Here is a 13103-nt window from a genome sequence, read left to right on the forward strand (position 1 = left end):
GGGATAAAGACTGGCACAGTGATGACTTGCTCCCTCACACTGACAGAGATCCTGATTCATTCCTGATCTTGGTGCTGTTTGTGTGGAGTTTGCATATCCTTCCTGTGACCACGTGATGTTTCTCTGGGTTTTCTTGTCTCTTCCCATATCGTGCTGGCTGGTGGGTTACTTGAGCTGCTGTAAATTGTCTCTAGTACGTAGGTTAGTGGTAGAATCTGGGGTAAGTTGATGAGAATGAGGAGAATAAAAAATGAGTGTGACAATAAAGGGGTAGTCGATAGTTGGCACAGATTCAGTCGGTAGAAGGGCCTGTTACCCTGCTGTATTCCATGAGTTAGAAGTTCTATAGAAGGGACTGCTTGCTATTCTGTCCATCAAAGTTGACATGATGCCAGGGGAGGGAGATGGTCTGACATACGTCCTGGTGATTTATACATCTGAATAGAATGTTTATTCATTATTCAGCACACCAGACACCCTACCTACACTCTTGGTACATTTAAAATGTAGCAGCCAGGAACATGTACATAGCCACAGGAATGCGATTCACAGGCTACAGGAGTTCTGCTTTCTATATTGGAATTATCTCTCTTAGATTAGGTGCGCTAACATTGCTCAGCTTCCGAGCATCATGAATAAAAACACTTCAAAAGAGTAATGCCAAAATCATGTTCAATGGCAATTTTTAGACTTGAACAAGATCCATTAGTACAGGTAACCCAGTTATTGTGAGTTTCTCATGTTAATGGAGCATATTTTCATAGTTTATATTAAGCATTATTCTTTAATATGTACAAGAGCCCTAATATCAGGGTGCTTGAGGCAGACAGATAACCACTAGAATATCACAATGCCTTTGATGTGCATAGCAACAGCTTTTTGATGCAACTGATGATACTGAAACTTACCCCTTACCCTATAGTGTAATTAATGGCTGTTTAGGACCATGTCAATCACCTCCGTTTACTGGATAATTTGAACAAATTCTCAAGAGATTTGCAATTTATTTTTGAAAGCAGAACAGATCTGTAGTTTGGGCCCTAATATTATTCATTTTGTTTTGTTAACACAGGATAAAGAAGAGAGACCAGAAAAGCAGCCATCGTTTTTCCTTAAACAGAGAATGTCATGGGGGCATTTCAGGGGTTAAGAATTACAGAAAAGGGCTGATAATCTGCCATCCAACTAGTTAGAAATCCCAACATATCGTGGCGTAATTTAGGCAATGCATGAAAGGACACAATCCTAATGCAGGGAAATGGGAATTGTGTAGATGGGCATGAACAAGGTGGATCAAAGGTCTGTTTCTGTGCTGTACAGGTATATGATCCTTTATCCGGAACCCTTGCGGGACAGTATGTTCCGAATTTCAGATTTTTCCAGATTTAAGCCCACCCAAATTGAACTGCCGTATCCAGTCGATGTGCTGTGTCCCCCCCACCCCCCCTCAACCTCCCGACTCGCGTTGCCGGTCTCTCGCTCTCCCGACTCGCGCTGCCGGTCCCCCCCCTCACCTTCCCGACTCGTGCTGTCGCCTCTCTCCCCACTTGCCGGATTTTGGAGCTTTCCGGATTTTAGATGTCTGGATAAAGGATCGTGTACCTGCACAATTCTCTGGCCCAATGGTTTGACATTCCACCTCAACTGGTGCACTCTCCTATGCTTCCTCAGACACTATGGTATCCACATTCACTGTAACACACCAGGGAACCGGTTCCCACACTCTCACTGTTAAACTGAAGCCCCTGTTCCTGTGCTCTAGTTCACAGCGGGTTCACTGGAAATGATATTATTCTACAGTGCAACATCTATTTTGAGGTATTCATAGAAACAAGAACCAATTGTCAAGTAAATCTGCAAGTCCAGCACCACCTGTGCATGCCAAATTCTTGTATTTTATACTAGCAAATTAAGAGAAATTGTTTCTACCTGCAAATACAAGAGAGTTTGGATGGTGAGTTGGTTGGAGGATGTTTTATTTAATGCAAAGAGGTGTGTAGCTGTGGAATGTGTGAGGCTGGATGAAATAATAGGAGTAATGGCCATCATCAAATTCACTTGAGTTGGGGGACAGATAACCCCAACTGAAGGAAGCAGAAAGAGGATTTATATTGGGCATTGGTTTGATGGCAGGCTGCCTTGTGACACTATGTATTCACCAGTGCTTGTGACTATGGGCACTCAGGTATATAATATCATTTAGGAGATTCTATAGAGAGAGCCATTGGATCCCTATACAGGCAATTTTAGCTTAATCCAATTCTGAAGAATCTGATGAGACTAGGTAAATTTTTAGTTTTGCTCTCTGCCCAATTTCACTTCCTGTGAAGTTGTTTGATATACCATCCAATGCTATATGATCCTGGGTTGGGTCCACTTAGGGTCCGATAATATATTTCATGAAAATCATTCATCAGATGACTAATCTTCCATTTGTTCTTCTCCTCATTCTTCCTCCCAAACATTTTTGTTCACCGAAGCCTCATTAAGAGCTTTAAATCACCAGTCATCGATTATGAGGTTAACAACCTATTGATGAGGCAGCAAATCAACAGCTTTCCATTAACTCTCACAGCCAAATATACAGTCCATATGAACTAAGGCATTCCCATTGCTTCATAATTCAAAGTGTAATTTGGATAACACCATCTATTTTCACTGTTCAACCATTCTTTGCTACATTCTTTATTACAATGTTCTGTGAGAGTATTGCTTTTCATAAACACATTTAATTACAATATTTCTTTATGAGCATGTAATCCCCATGCTGCTACTTGATTGATTCTTATACAGCTTTTATCACTGAGCCCTTCTTTAAGCAACACAGCTTCTGCTGGACTTCCTGCGATGCTCTTTAGGTTCTGAAGACCGTTCTATCTACAAGCCTATCAAATAAAGACAACTTCTGAAAATCTGAAATGTGAATAGAAAATGCTTCAAGTGATGAGAGGTCCATATGCTGTAAAGAAAGATTAAAGGTGCTTTGTTTGATTTCAGGAAAAAGATACTGATGCCACAAGACTCGCACCACCAGATTCGGGAATTACCATCAGACTCCTCAACAAAACAAACTCCATCAGGGACTCAGATGAGGACTCTTACTTGTGCACTTGGTTGTTTATTTTTTTTCCTCTCTGTATTTGTTTACATGTGTACATTGTTTCCATTTTTTTTGGCACCACCAATAAGTGATAATTCTGCCTCGTCGGCAGGAAAAAGGATCTTATGTGATGTCATGTATGTACTCTGATTGACAATAAATCTGATTTGAACTGTAAGAAAGGAGATCAATCTCATCCTCTATATTAGTGAGAGAAGCAAATACGAGGATAAACAAAGAGGTTAGATTTTTGCTTGTCATTGTCTTTAATGGCGGTGGCAATAATTTCAGCTGATTTTTTCTTTCATTTGTTGTTCACTTACTACTCACTCCAGCTGACCAATAGCTCATCTACCTTTGATCTTTATAATGATGAATCTGATGTGCATCATCACCAGATGATATTTCTTTCAGTGCTAGATCAACACAATTAGAATCTTCTGTGCCTCCTGCGGCTGAGTTGGTAGCACTAACGTTTGAGGCAAAATATTTCATGTTCAAGTCCAACACAAAACTCTGGGGTGGCACATCTCACTGTGGTATTGATGGGCAGCCTCATTATCAAGGGTGATCATCATTTGTCTTCTTAGGTAGTGTCATGTTTAAATTTAGAGATTAGAAGCTCATTTTTGGATTTGAATTCAAATTTTCAAACACTGTGGGCACCCTTTTTGAATTACTTTTATAATCTTTGATGTGTTATGAAGGTAGAAATGTTGACTAAAGAGGTAATTTATCACTCTAATAAGAATTCTGTCTTTTTTTTTGTCCAAACAGCTTCTTTCTTGGAAGTGGGCTTAGATTTTCATTTTTATTTAAATAATAAAATATCAATACATTATAATCTGTTTGATTAAAATGTGATGTACTTTGGATGAAATGATATGATTTAAGTGCAATGATTCTTTTTGACTTGTCTCTATATTCTGGATGTGAAATTTCAATATTAGTAAAAATATAGGACAGTGGAATTATTCCTAATAACTGAACATTATATATCACTCATTCAACATTGTTAAAAATAATTATTTAGTCATCATTTTATTGCTGTTTGTGGGTTCTCAATGTCCAAGTTGCCTGTCTAGAGCCTTATGCTTCACTGACTTCAAAATATTGAGATGCCCTGAAAAGGATTGAAATGTGTCACTGCTCCCTCTACATTTAATTCCTTCTCTGCATATTGTGGACCGTTCCTAATTAAAAGCTTCATTGCAATGATTTCAAGCATTGGTAAATGCACAATGTGTAATTGTGTTTTTTATGTCTTCCAAACACTTCATTTAACAGATGGATTAATGAGCACGTGCATTGGGTTGGGATGGCCTGTTAGCTGCTTAAAATGTAAAGGAACATTAATACACAAGGCTTGTCATTATTTACTATTCCACTGAAATAAATTCCCAGAACACCCTGTTTGAAAGGCGAAAAGTTCTGAAATCTCACTACAGTTTTCACAGAAATGGAATGGGCTAATCAGGACATCGTGTATCACTGGAATTAGAATCAATATAATTAATTCAAGTGAAGTGAAATTCACTGATCATTCCAAATGCAAAGTTGAATGTGTAGAGACATTACTGATAGATTTAAACTGAAGAAATTGGATCAATATTGTGCATACCGACACGCCGCCTAGTGGTTGCAAAGCAGGATAAACACTTTATTATACTGTATATAGTAACAAAATGCATGGGAGAGGGAATCAAAGTGGTCAGTAGAGGTGGATTTCAACTTAAAAGAGGTCTCCTTTTGTATTTTAACATCAGATTGTTTCATATTAAAGGATCAACAAATTGCTTGCATTTTATAATTTTTTTTGATTTTTTTTCCATCTTACAAAATCTTCCCTGAGCATATTTTCCCACAGCACAGTGAACTGTCATACTCAAAAATAATCAACAGCAAAACTAAACGCCAACCTATTCACAGCACAATTCTAACGCTGTGCCCATTTTTCACTGCAAACCAAAAATATGAGAGAATTTAGAGAAATATGATAATCCTCTTGACCCTGAAAAATAATAGGATATCGACAGAAGAAAATCAGAATTTTTATGAATTGTTTGAAGAGCATTATTGGTCGATCAGAGAGATTTGATATTCTTAGCAATTTGTTATTTCACATTAAGTCAAAGTTTTATTTAAGAATGACTTGCTAAATTCATTGTGAAATAAAACTTTACCTATAATGTTAAATTACACCCAAGGAATAGAAATACTTAATTGAATGGTATTTAATACAGATTATCACGCAGACCTCCAATGGACATTGATTATAAATCACCCTCGTGCTGTATCTTATCTGTACATCGAGATTCAGCAAATTATGTGGTATGTTGAGTTCTTTTATGTAGCCTTCTTCTGGCAGAGATAACCAACAAGGATAAGAGAATGAAAAACATTTACTATATAGTACATCCATCTTTCAGTGCACTGGGAACACAATCTCCCTAAATAATAAAGTGCATGCATAGAATGCCAGTAATAAAGCTAAGCATTGAGATTCTGTTGATTTCTGCAATTATCTTATAATTTTCATTTTGAAAGTAAGTGGCATTTGTACCCCACAGGTGAAACAAGCTAGGATGAATCAATAGCAGTTAAACATGAAACACTAAATTAGGCGTGAGAGACAATATCAACCGGGTAATTAAATCTTCATGTTTCCATGGATACAGCACGTTAGTTTATTTTTCATGATGGATTAGTTACACACGAATTAGGTGAAGCACCCATGGACCATGAGTTGCCCTGAATCATGAAAAAATCCAGGAAAATGAATGCGGTGATCACGGTCAATGTCATTAGCCCCCATCTCAAACAGTTGTTTTTTCACCATTGGTTCCATCCTCTTCTTACAATTATATTATTAGTTCAGGTCTATGGTGATTCTAAGATGACCTTCTCACTGCACATCTTCTCTATTACAATCACCCTTCAGCTCACCTGTAATTAAAATTCTATTGTAAGCTTTACCAGCAGAAGATTTGACCACTTCAGTGTTGTTCTCGCCAGACATCTCTCTTTCAGTCTCCATACAAAGCTCGGCTGACGATATCTTAATCGATAATTACTAAACTAAATCTCTGATCTTAAAGGGTTTTGCCTCATCTTCAAGGTCCTCCACAAAACAATGCCTCCCTTTCTCTGAAACCCTTCAAACCCCTTCACCTGTCAACAGCTTTACTTCCAAATCCTCCTTGTGCTTCATCACCACCTGTCTGCAACAGCAATTCATTTAAACAGCAAGGTTTGCATGGCAATTTTTAAAGAGGAGTTCTCCCGTATAAAGGGCAAAATTTCCCCCCCAATTGCACTAGTTTTCTTAGGAACTTGCCATGTGCCACATTTGTTTGCATGACAATGGCAATTTTATTTTCAAAGTTAATGCACTAATTATAGAACCCACCCCGATGACCTGTCATGACAAAGTGCTAAATAAATGTAACTGCTCTGTCAACACAAGTTTATAAGATTAAACTCATTTACATTTGTAAGGATAAATAATTCATACAACCACAATGCTACATAATAATAGTAGCAGAATGTTACCAATTGGACTCTTTATACTACAGGTATGAATTACTTCCAGTCAAATTTCAGTTGTGAAAATTAAAAAAAATCCCTTAAAAAATACATCCAAATGCCAAGATCCATGGAAAAAATTAAACAAGTCGACCTATTTCCAAAATTAAGCTGGTACTGCACAGCAAAGGGATTTGAATAAATTATCATACAAAACTAAAGAACCAAAGTATCAATAACAGAGATTTATAGGTGCACGAACTCAGTCTTTATGAAAAAGTCATGGAGTATAATTTTTAAAAATCTGACGTTTAAAAATTGCTTTCACAACAGCAATTGGGCACAACCAGTGAGAGTGTGTAGGATTGAGAAGAGATGAGTGCAACAGATATCAGGGAAACAGCAGAAGATGGTTCATTGGACCAGAGGTCAATGAGGCATTGAAGAATGTGGAGGAAGTTATTACTGATTTTTAGCTTCACTTCCATAGATTGACAAAATAAAGGCCCAACATACAGATACCAGAATCTTAGTACAGGCAATACGTCAGAATGGACACAACAACTTCTGCTAAGAACATAAGCTCATGAAGAGGGAAAGACTGAGAAAAGTCCATAAAGCCCAAACAGCTTGTCTCAAGGTGTTCAGCAGCATTTTGCTTTCCCTCCATCGGTACTAAACCAATGTATGATAGAATTAAGTATGCATACAATTACTGACCATTAAAGAGCACACTTTTTTTGCAGCCTTTTTCAAGGACTTGGAAAGTACATCATCAAAACCTGATAAGGTTACACTTTTAATCATACATATCAAAGGTACGACCTAATCTAGTTACCATGATGCAGTAAAAGACAATAATCAGAACAATACTCATTTTTTTAAAAACTGTCAAAACTGCACAATGTCCCAGTTTATCTAGTTTCCACAGAAAATGAATGAGGAGGTCACTTTCTCAAATTATGTTCCATTTTGAGGGACTATTTGAACAATTGGAACTTTCCTCATGGAGGCAAAAGAAATCAAGGGATCAGGTAAGTCTAAGTTTTGCGCAAACATGCCACTCATTTTATTCACAAGGATCTTTGAACTTAGTGTCCTTTCCTCCAAGTGTGTATTCAGTACCTGCCTATACACAAACCTCAAAGTTAAACAATTCTGGGTAACCAAATCAAACATCCTTTCCATACTGTGCTTTCTTTCTCCTGACACCTGGAGCAGTGGCTACCAAAAGATGCATAAAATTATGTCTGCTACAGCTGTGCATTTTATTCAGTTAAGACTAAGGTTTACAATGCTCATTTTATGTTTCAGTTTACGATCATCAATGTTGTGCATCGTTGAATAATCACTCTGATTTGTCCATCAACTGCTTGAAACACAAAAGCAAATGGTTAACCAAATGTAATGCATGAGATGCAAGGCTGGATCCAAAATCCGATAATCTGCATCTGGACGTTCACACATTGGAGCTTAGGGAAACATACTCAGCTGACTTCCAGAAATGTCCAGGGTGAGAGAGCCGACGATTTCGCTTGGGCAGTTTCTCGAGAAGCTCCATAATCTTGGAGAAACTAGGGCGCTCCTCTTGCTCATAAGCCCAACAGAAAAGCAAAATATCCTGAAATAAATTGGAAACATTTAGTGTGGCTCAAAAGACATCACAATCAAATACTCACCAATAATAATTTCTAAAGAAGTAACACAGTGGAATTGGCTAGATATGAGAAACCCAAAAGATTTTTATTTAGGATTTTTTATAAGCTACAGATGGATCAGCACAAGGACGGTATTATGGAGATGAATATCACAAATCAATTGGATTTGAAGTAATATTTTGAAAACAAAGTTATATCATAAATTAATTCAAATGTTAGAAAATTAACAGGCTTTAGATTCATCACACAAGAAGCTTGAACTCCTTATGGGGCAAAGTAACTTGGCTACCACCCTATCTGTATTCCAAACATTCAGCGATCTATAACATCTGGGTAATGTGACTGCAGAGTGCATCGAATGCTAACCTTGCCAGCAAATGACATATCCCACATGAGAAGCCAAAAAAAAAGCAGAGACCAGTAGGTCTTAATTCACCTGGAACTTTTCCAATTAGAAATTTCATTCAGGAAGACATTTCACGTCTTAGTGTAATAAGTGATTTGGTCTTATGATAAGTAATGTTACTTAAATATGAGTAAACTATTATCAGGTTGCAAAAGTAATTAATATGTTTAGATGAGCAGCAGTGTGTGGGTGCTACATACCACAATCTCCTTTCCCACACCGATTTGACTGAGGTTCGGCTTCATTCCTCGACCAGCTTGCCATATTATCGCATCTGTGGGCTGGTTCTTGAAAGGCCATTCACGTGCATGCAACTCATACCATATGGTTCTGTTGTAAAATTGAACAATGCTCAACATTTTTTTTTTCAAAACTATATGTACAAAATCTTTTCACAGGAATGTTTGACTGTATTTTATTCACACCGCAGAAATTGAAACTATGTAATAAATTGCAGCAGTACGAATGGCCTAAATCAAAGCTCCAGTTTATTAAGTCAAATTATGGTGATGTAACATGCAAAACTTCCCTGACTATACAATGCACATTTAAATTCTTCAAAATGAAAGCAATAAAATAGATTAAAAGATATATTTTGGTGTTTTTATTTGTCAGAATTTAGATGAAAGTTAAAAAATTAACTGCAATTCAATCTTTTTTTCCTATTACACCTGAAGACTTCACACATTGTGTGCTGATAATTTTTACAGTGATACTTCAATTTACCATTTTGTTGGTTCATACAATCTAGCTGTGCACATCCTAGTCTTGCCAATATAGTAAAACATGAAAGTCTGCAGACACTGTGATTTGAAGTAAAAATACAATGCTGGAGAAACTCAGCAGGTCAGACAGTTGATATGGCAAATATAAAGATACATAACCAATGTTTCGAGCTTGAGTCCTGTTTGACCTGCTGAGTTTCTCCAGCGTTGTGTTTTTACTTTTTGGCCAATATTGTACTGGTTGATAAAAACAGGTTTAAGCCATAACTCAAAATATAACCTGTTAATAAAAGGAAATCATTGTATAAACACATGAATTAATGCACTCAAACTATGGAATCAGTAATCCATAAATAGCTGGCATATATGAATATGTCCTCTGTTGGAAATGATAAAGAATGAAAATAAGCGTTTGGCAATTTCTTCACTGAAGTCCTGATCTACAGGTTAGATTTATACTTGGGTAACATAAAAAATATCTATTCACAAATCCCTATGTAATGCTTTGTTCAATTTATTATTTTTTCAAATCACATCCTGGAAAGCTCATTTAATAAGATTGCACTGAACTTACCCAAATGCAAATACGTCAGATTGTTTGGAGAATGGAAGTTTGTCTTCATCTGTAGATGGAGAGAGCTGTTGAATAATTTCGGGAGCAAGATGACACAGCCAACCATTAGGGATCTTCATTTCACTTTCCCTCCTGAAGAATAAAACACGTGAAAAAAATGTATTATATTTTGAGGCAAAGACTTTTCATTCTATATCTTATATTTACAAACTAATCCACATAAAGCAACTGCATAGTGACAGAGAAGCATTGTGGTTTGACAGATATGACATCAGCAAATGGATTTCTGTTACGATCAGCACGATTACAGAAATATCTTATTTAACGCTCAATGTTGAAACTGCAATGAGAAATTACATTAACAGAAACCATAGACAGACATATCTGGGAATGAGTTTAAATCATTTGTAAGCCCAGGAAAATTTAGTTGACAGCTGATCAATATGAAAACCAAAATATGAAGTCCTGAAGTCAAGTCCATATCACAACAAAAACATATTTATCTTCCTTCATTGATATTTATCTTTTCCATTTGCACAAAAATATAATGGAATAGAAATGGAAAGTCCATGGAGATTTGATTTATATTTCTTTCTGTGACTCCATATTTAATATGGTTAATAGTGAAGAGCACCATTTTGATAGCAAAATCTCTTTTTCAATAAGACGACTTGTGATAATATGCTAACATTTGTAATGCAAAAGTAGAATGTAATGCTCTTCCTATAAAAGTTTAAACTACTGTCGGAACTGTCCCATTTACACACTTTTTAACAATCATTATTTCAAACACTGATTATTTTTTTGTTTTTGAATATTTTATTTAAGATCAACACATATATAATAAAAAAACATGTATCACATTGTTAGTTATTAATTAAATACATTGATTTATATAAAAAAGAAAGAAAAAACCCTAACTAACCCCCCCCCCACCCAACCCCAAATTCCTACTCTGCCCCACTAAAAGAACTAAAACAAACTACAAAAAAACCCCACTAACTTACTAACGAATATGACTATATATTAAATTGGATTGCCTTAGGAAATGCTCAAATATCCATAAAACCTTTCACAAGAAAACATTATTTATTTTTTAAGGGAAGACTTCTCTGATCCGGAGGATTCAAAGGAATTATTTATAAATTCAAACCTAATGTTTGAGCATAAGAGCCCCAAATCTGTAAAAATATAGAATATTTTCCTCTCAAATTATGTTTTTTTTTCCCTAATGGAATACAACTTTAAATCTGTTTACTATCTTCTTAGTGTTAAAGAAACATCTGATTTCCAAGTGACAGCGATACATTTCCTTGCTATCACCAGAGCTAATTTAACAAATTTCAACTAAAAATCTGATAAATGTAATTTAATAGTTATATTTTCAAAATTCCCCATCAAAAATAACTCAGGATTCAATGGAAAAACAACACCTGTAACCTGTTCCAAACATTTACTAATAGAGGTCCAAAAAGGTTTAACTTTTGGACAAGACCATGTGAAAGGAAGAAAACTTCCAATATCTTCCCCACATCTAAAACATTGATCCGACATGTCCGACTTCTATCTATTTGATTTCTGAGGTGTAACATATATAACTGATGTAATAAATTATAATGAAGTAATCTATATCTTACGTTAATTGTATTAGACATAATCTCTTTACATAAATTGTGCCAAGTTTGTCGATCTATCAATATATTTAAATCTGGTTTCCATCTTTCTCTTGACTGAAATAAACCTAATTTAGGTGCTTTCTCTTGTAATTTCATATATGCTATTGAGATAAATTTCTTAATAGTTCCATCAACAATCAACTGTTCTAAATCTGTGCAATCTTTTAATACTATATCTGGTCCTAATTTCTCTCTTAAATAGGCTCTCAATTGAACATAACAATAAGGAATATTACGTAGGATATCATATTTAATTCTTAACTGATCAAAGTTAATTCTTAACTTTATTTCAAATGAAATAAATCTATAATTCTCATAGCAATCTCCTATTTTAAAAATTCCTTTAGTATACCAGATATTTTAAAAAGGGTTATCTTTTGAAAAAAATTATGAGGATTAATTAATGGCATTTTTGGTGGCAAAAGACTTCCATCATTGTCTAACTTAATCTTATTCCAAATATTAATTAAATGTTTCAATAATGGAGTGTCTCCATCAGCAACCATTAACCTTGATTCTAATTTATAAATAAATTCTTCAAGTATATTTTCTCCAATTTTATTTAACTCAATTTCCACCCATGATGGTTTAATATTTCCAAATAAAGAAGCAAGAAATCTTAATATTGCTGCTTTATAATAATTCTTAAAATTAGGAAGTTGTAATCCATCCAATTCATATTTCCATGTTAATTTTTCTAACGATATTCTTGCCACCATACCTTTCCAAAGAAATTTATTTTATTCCTGGAAACATTTTTGAGGTAAAGTCTTAAACAAGTATTGAATTCTTGGAAAAATATTCATTTTAACCCTTCCAATCAAAGTTATTGGTAAATAAATCAATTTTTTTCAAATTTTTTAAAAGTAACAGAATATAATTTAATTTGTATAAATTTTTCAAATGATTATCTGTGGGTATTCCTAAATACTTAATCCCAACATCAGTTCACTTAAATTGAATATCTTTTTGACATTGTGAATAATCACCTTGCACTAATTCCATTACCTCACTTATCCCAATTTATTTGAAAACCAGAAACTCTTCCATAATCTATCAATTGCCTATAAAGTCTAGGTAATCATAATTGTGATTGAGTAAATATACCAACACATGATCTGCAAATAAACTAATCTTATGCTCAGTATGATTTACCATAAAACCTCTCATCTTGCTGATCTATACTGATCATTGTGCAAGAGGTTCCATAGCCAAAGCAAACAAAGCTGAAGATAAGGGACATCCTTGTCTACTTGATCTAGTCAAATTAAATTATTGTGATATCTGCCCATTAGTTATTATTTTAGTTTTAGGACTTTTATAGAGTGCTTTAATCCAATTTACAAAATTAAGTCCAAAGCCAAATTTATCTAAAACTTTAAATTTAAAAATCGCATTCTAATCTATTAAAAGCTTTTTCTGCATCCAATGAAACTACA

The 13103-nt window shown here is 35.0% G+C and overlaps 1 protein-coding gene across 1 annotated transcript in view; it reads right to left on the reverse strand.

Moving 5' to 3' along the window:
* Positions 1-4038: 4038 nt before the first annotated feature.
* The window catches only part of ksr2 (kinase suppressor of ras 2), a 402678-nt gene continuing 393613 nt past the window's right edge, over positions 4039-13103 (reverse strand). Inside the window, exons 18-20 of the mRNA XM_069933137.1 lie at positions 9989-10120; positions 8890-9019; positions 4039-8246 (exon numbers count right to left, since the gene is read on the reverse strand). Coding sequence (XP_069789238.1) covers positions 8085-8246; positions 8890-9019; positions 9989-10120 — 424 coding nt within the window. The 3' untranslated portion in view covers positions 4039-8084. The remainder of the gene's footprint in view (positions 8247-8889; positions 9020-9988; positions 10121-13103) is intronic.

This window comes from Narcine bancroftii, chromosome 4 (assembly GCF_036971445.1).
Source record: "Narcine bancroftii isolate sNarBan1 chromosome 4, sNarBan1.hap1, whole genome shotgun sequence".
Lineage (NCBI taxonomy): Eukaryota > Metazoa > Chordata > Chondrichthyes > Torpediniformes > Narcinidae > Narcine > Narcine bancroftii.